This window comes from Phalaenopsis equestris, unplaced genomic scaffold (assembly GCF_001263595.1).
Source record: "Phalaenopsis equestris unplaced genomic scaffold, ASM126359v1 Scaffold000174, whole genome shotgun sequence".
Lineage (NCBI taxonomy): Eukaryota > Viridiplantae > Streptophyta > Magnoliopsida > Asparagales > Orchidaceae > Phalaenopsis > Phalaenopsis equestris.
The window spans coordinates 1,450,156-1,455,982 of NW_018164616.1; the positions used below are offsets into that span (position 1 = coordinate 1,450,156).

At 32.5% G+C, this 5,827-nt stretch overlaps 1 protein-coding gene across 5 annotated transcripts in view; it reads right to left on the bottom strand.

The window, feature by feature from the left end:
* LOC110022196 (E3 ubiquitin-protein ligase RGLG4-like) overlaps positions 1-3,193 on the bottom strand; it is a 9,456-nt gene extending 6,263 nt beyond the window's left edge. For 2 of the 5 annotated variants that reach the window (XM_020721021.1, XM_020721020.1), the window contains exon 1: positions 2,978-3,193. In XM_020721021.1, the coding sequence (XP_020576680.1) occupies positions 2,978-3,178 (201 nt within the window). In that variant the 5' untranslated portion in view covers positions 3,179-3,193. Of the gene's footprint in view, positions 1-2,185; positions 2,321-2,595; positions 2,753-2,977 lie in introns of those variants that run through there. The other 3 variants (XM_020721023.1, XM_020721022.1, XM_020721024.1) reach the window with 2 other exon arrangements.
* Positions 3,194-5,827: the final 2,634 nt, after the last annotated feature.

Genomic DNA, 5,827 nt, shown 5'->3' on the forward strand with positions numbered 1-5,827 from the left:
ATATATATATATATACATATACATATATATATATATAATGACAATTGGTGATAAATATATATGTATGCATACATAAATATATATAAATATACATATAATGATACTTTGCATATGTATGCAGTCACGACAGATTCTTCCACAATAATCTATTACAACTATCATAACCTGCTATTGTCGTTATCACCAAAAACTATAATGAGATTATGACTAATTATTGATGAATTACCATTGAACATATGTATTTGCAATTACATGTTGGTTTTCAATTGGGCTAGGCCCGTAGTTTTTTCTCAATCCAAAATTTTTCACTTAAGAAGTCAAGGTGCCTCATCGTGTTTATTTCACTTTTATCTGCGTATGTGTTGAATCTTTGCTCAGCTCTAAGATGTTAACTTATCTCTTAATCGTCATGAATCTTACGACACACAATACACACCCACACACTTACACACATAGCTCTCAAAATCTTCAATGTCACATTAAAAAAAAAAAAAAACAATTCCCACCTTTTAAAAATCATATCCATCTATTTATGCATAGATTTAAACCACCAAAATGCTATACATGCAAATACTAAAGTTTAGGCGTGAGATATGTATACACATAACAAAAGAATTACGTGATACTTATGTAAATTTTCCTAATATTTTTCTAGCCTTCGCTAACATATCTATGTTGTCTTTGTATCATTTTTTGAGCGTATTTCAATATATGAGAGACCGAAAAAAGTAATTAATTAAAGTGTATTTGTGATTAAATTTTGCAAATTAAGATAATCAAGCAAAAAGAGGAAAAATTATAAGAGCATAAATACATCTTGATAATCATGTTAGAACAAGTAAAGGTTGGCCACATTATGAATTTTTTTTATAGAGAATGGTCTAATACACATGATTAGTAAAATTCTTTATTGATGGCCATTCATCCACAAAAATTGTTATGTTCTTTATTATTATTATTATTATTTGAGTTATGGCGACGTATGACTCATTGTAATGTATACAAATAGTGCTACTACGTAATAAAAAAATTTAGCTATTGAACGAAATATTTTAACTAAGGAATTGCTCTTTTTTTTTTCTTGCTCGGTCAAATAAAAAAAAAATACATTTATTCTTTTTTATATTTACTTATTATTCTCTGATACTCGTGCTCTCAGCTTTAAAGCATCATCTAAGACCAGCCGCCACCCAACCAAAACCTCACATTCATTCCAAAATCCCACATAAAACTCTAGACCAAATTAGGTAGTACTTGGAGCAACTATGCTTTTCAAAATCCCATCATAGGTGTAACTAAGTTATGTCCAGGATGGGCAATTGTCATGTCTGGAATTTGTAAGCTTTTTATATAAATAATAAAATTTAGTATTTTTTTCCTTATGCATATTAGACAATTTAGGAATTTTTCCCGCACTCTCCCTTCCTCTCGATATATTTTTTTTGTCCAACGCTTTAAGAAAATTAGATATTAGGTTATTTTGCCCGCTCGAAAGAATAATGTTAGTTTCGATCCCGGTCCCATCGTCCACGAAAGAATTTTTAGCCATCTATTTAGCCTTTAACCCATTCTCTTTAGCTGTCTCCTGAATCGGCCAAAATTAATCTGGACTACTTTCGAAACTCCCACCCTAACCTCGTATCATAACCCTTAAAATTCAACCAAAAATCTTTGAAGCTCATTACCCTTAATCTCACCAAAAGGCCACCCACCCTCATCATTAAATTAAATTAAATTTGATCATTAATATATCTATCTAATCAAGAATAAAAAAAAAATAACTTTATGTTTTTAAATATTTAATTTACACGTATAAGCAAGTAATATGACTATTAACACTATTAACATGAATATTATTTATTTTATATGCCAAAAAATATAAAATTTAACAGAGATTACTATGTATTCATCCAAAATCAAATCAACCAAGTTTGATTTAATTTACTTTAGTTTCAAAAAGAATGATAGGCTTAAATTAATTAATTTAATAATTAATATTAATTAATTTAGCCAATTTGTAAATCAAGTCATCTAAATTAATCAAAAACATAACCTAACTAATATGGTATTATAAAAAGTCTAAAAATTAACACATAAAAATTATAAATAAAAAAAAATCCTCCAATTTCAAATTCGGAACAATTTTTCTGTAGCATATGAGAACTTCTTCGAAGTATAGTGTTACCTGACAATTTCAAATTCGAAACAATTTTTCTGTAGCATATGAGAACTTCTTCGAAACCCACACATGGTGAGTGATCATCATGAAAGTTGAACACCTCCCTATCATGAATTATTGCTGTCACAAATACCAAATTCCCTACCCCCCCAAAAAAAGAGCATTAAATAATAAAATATATAATAAAATCAAAGAAGATTTACATACATACCACTCAATTCATATGTATTTTTACATACATGCCGCCTTAACTATGCATTAAAAGTTATATTTCACTCTTTAAAAGTTAAAATGATGATATTTTTTATATACTGCGTAAGATATGAGGCTTATAAATGTAAAAAAGTAAAGTTGAGGCTTAAATTGGGTGGTATGCATGCAAATGCCCCTAAAGTTAATTGCTTAAATGAACTCACAATCACCAAATCCAAAGCATGGGATGAGATTGTCTTCATCAAATGGAGCTAATATCTTCCCTATTATGCTAATGGCTTCTTCATATGGGTTTGCTCTGTCACCAATGGCATGCAGGCTCTGGCTATTGAACGAGTATTTGCCTTTTAAGAAGCAAAAAAAAATTTAAAAAAAATGAGAATATTAATTTTAAATGCATGCATATATTTCTCCTTTTTTTATTTATTTTTAAAACCTGTCCAATCATTGCTTTTTGTAAAGTCAATTCCCAGGATCAAGTTTGATGACTCCAAACCGGCTTCTCTTAAGGCAGCTATAATATATACAGACAAGTTAATAAAGAACCAAAAAAAAGGGAGTTTTTAATTAAATGCATAAATTAACCTGGTCCAGAGAGTTGTAGTTGTCAGGTATGTATGCGTACTTCCCAGCCATCACTCTCCAGCGCTCTCCAGCCTCCTTCTGAATGGACGGTTGAGATGTCACAAACCCCGTCGTCATCTCCGCCGGCGCTGGATCCCGCCGTCCCACCCCACACTGATTCCGGCCACTCCGGCCAAAGTAACCGCCGATTACAGCCCCCATATGTTAAGTCTCCAATCGAAGGAGTGGAGAGAATATAATTAGCCGATTCAAGATTGCTTGCTTCCTTATATCGAAAGGTATATCAGGAAGCAAGCAAGCAACCAACCAACCACAAGAAGTTGCGAGGAAGCTGATGCCTTAGCTTTGCTTTCAGCCCTTTAATTGTGGCAAAGGGGGAACCTTCTTCGTTTCTTCTATGCAGTGAAGTCACTTTCCGCCACCCCGCCTTATTAATTCTCTCATAAATGTGCAAATATTTAAGGAAATAAATAAGCTTTTAAAGAAAATATTTATGTCTTCGTTTCTTATAATGTGATTATAAAGGAAATCAATATCTAGACACTCACAATTCGATTTTCAATGTTTTTTTTGGCTCTATGATGAGAGTCCGCGTCATGTGCTTAAAATTTTAAAGCCGCCGCGCCACAGTGACATAAAATCTTTGACCTGAGGGGACTTACAGTAATCCCGCCACCGACAAATCAAGACTTGCGTTATATATATATCTAGAGAGAGAGAGAAATCAGCAAAATTGTTAATATGGTTAAATAAAAAATTGACAAAAATATTTTTTGAGATCGTCAATGAATCACATGGCCATATAAAAATAAAAATTAATTTAGGATCTGTTGAACTGATAAAAATAAAATTTCAGAAATTTTCTAAACGATGTGAATTTTAAAATCAATTTAACAAATACTCTTCTTACATGGCCCACAAAATCAAAGCAGCGTGTGGGAGATAAGTGGGGTTGGTGGATGCTTGCATGTGGGTAAAGTGACGCTACAACCCCTAGATTTGCTTTTTTATGATATATGATCAAATTATAATACAAAAATAAAAAACATTGTGATTTTTCTATCATTATTTAATTATTAGTAATCTGTTATAAAATATGATAAAATTTAATGATTTTTTTAGTAATTAAATTTGTATTACCAAGATTTGCTTGCTGTTTTTGGGGAGATTCAAATGTGTTTTTTTTTTTTTTGAGTTAATGATTTGCTGTTTTGGAAAAGGTTTGAATGCTGTTCTTAAGCTTGACTGTGTTTTTTTTCAAGGAAGATTTATGTACATACCACTCAATTCTTATATTTTTACGTATTTAACGCCTAAACATTCAAATCAATAGACATGTCACACGACTCTTACGTGAGTGCAAGTCTCATATTTAAATGTTCACACTTGCGTACATATCGATTGGCCCTTATATGCTCATGTATTCTACAATTTAGACAACAGTTGCCTTTTCAAAAAAAAGAATGAGATACACCTTTTCATGCATAGATTGTTTTGGGAGACAAATGAGTCGATGTAAATTTTGGGTGATAGATATGCAAACGCGTAGGAATTCATTGATATGCATATAAACTTCATCAACATTCATAACCATTTCTCTCAGCATCAATTATGGAGATGTTCAAAGTCAAGCGGAGGCGTTCATAATGCGGGCAATATGTGGATCATCGAGTAGAGTTATAAGACAGTGGTTTTGTGGTTAGGAGCGATGATGATAAAGGAATCTAAGTATATGTGATGATAGTATTGTAGATGATAGTATTGTACCTCCTAAACCCGAGGGCCTCGCACGAGGGTATAAGATTGGCATTATTATCTTCCAACATTGGGTAAAGAGTTGCCCTTACTCTTAGGGGCTACTAGTGATCTCAGCCCAACAGTGTGACTGACTCACCAACTGTCAGATTTACAAAATGTATGAGCATATAATATAACATATTTTCTGATATTTTCTCTGCTAAATGAAAAGCTTAAATTATTTATATGCATGACAAATTAAGAATTATTGATGCTACTTTTTGCAAGTTTACGTGTCGGTCACATAAACCGGGTTGGGGGTCGCCCTCCCTTGATTGTCTTGCTGACAACCTTTTACCCTATGTTGGGTCTCACGGATATGATGCTAACAAAGTCGTTAAGGCTTCAGTCCTGATGCTGAGTCCAAACCCAACCTAAATTTTTATGCCCATTTATAATCTTCCATATATGTGCCACTTAACTCTTATATACACATATACACGTCTTTTGTGCTTGTTTAATCTTTTATAATATTTGCATACTCTACTTGTAATTCTAACCCCTTTTAGTAGCGCCTCGTAGACAACATGTACGTATTACCACTTTCCTTTTTACGAACTTTCTTTCTTACTGCGCCTTATTGTACATATTTTGTTTATACATGCAATGTTATTATTTTGTTATTTATTATACTTGTAAAAAAAAAACTCATAGGGTAAAGAGCAGTATGACACATGTTTATGAGGGATACTGCAACAAAACCAGCGACTCAACAATAATGAATATCTAAACATACTTTATTAAAACCTAAAACCACCACTATAAGGAGCTCGAAGCAAGCTTTATGGGAGCAAGATGGGGATCCAAGTGGACGAAAAACAACTTCAGGCGATGAGCAAGATAAAACACGAAGCGGTGAGTGATCTTCAACTAAACTTTCTATAGTTCTAAATGGCACAAACCCATAAGACTTTGAGGTAATTTGTTTGGTACAACTTAAATCCTCACTCTAACTTTTAGGCATTCGTACAATTGTATGTCGTGCGATATAAGCCCTAACTCTTTTAGGATTTCGCGATCGTCGTTCCATACAACATAAATCTTTCTATCTTT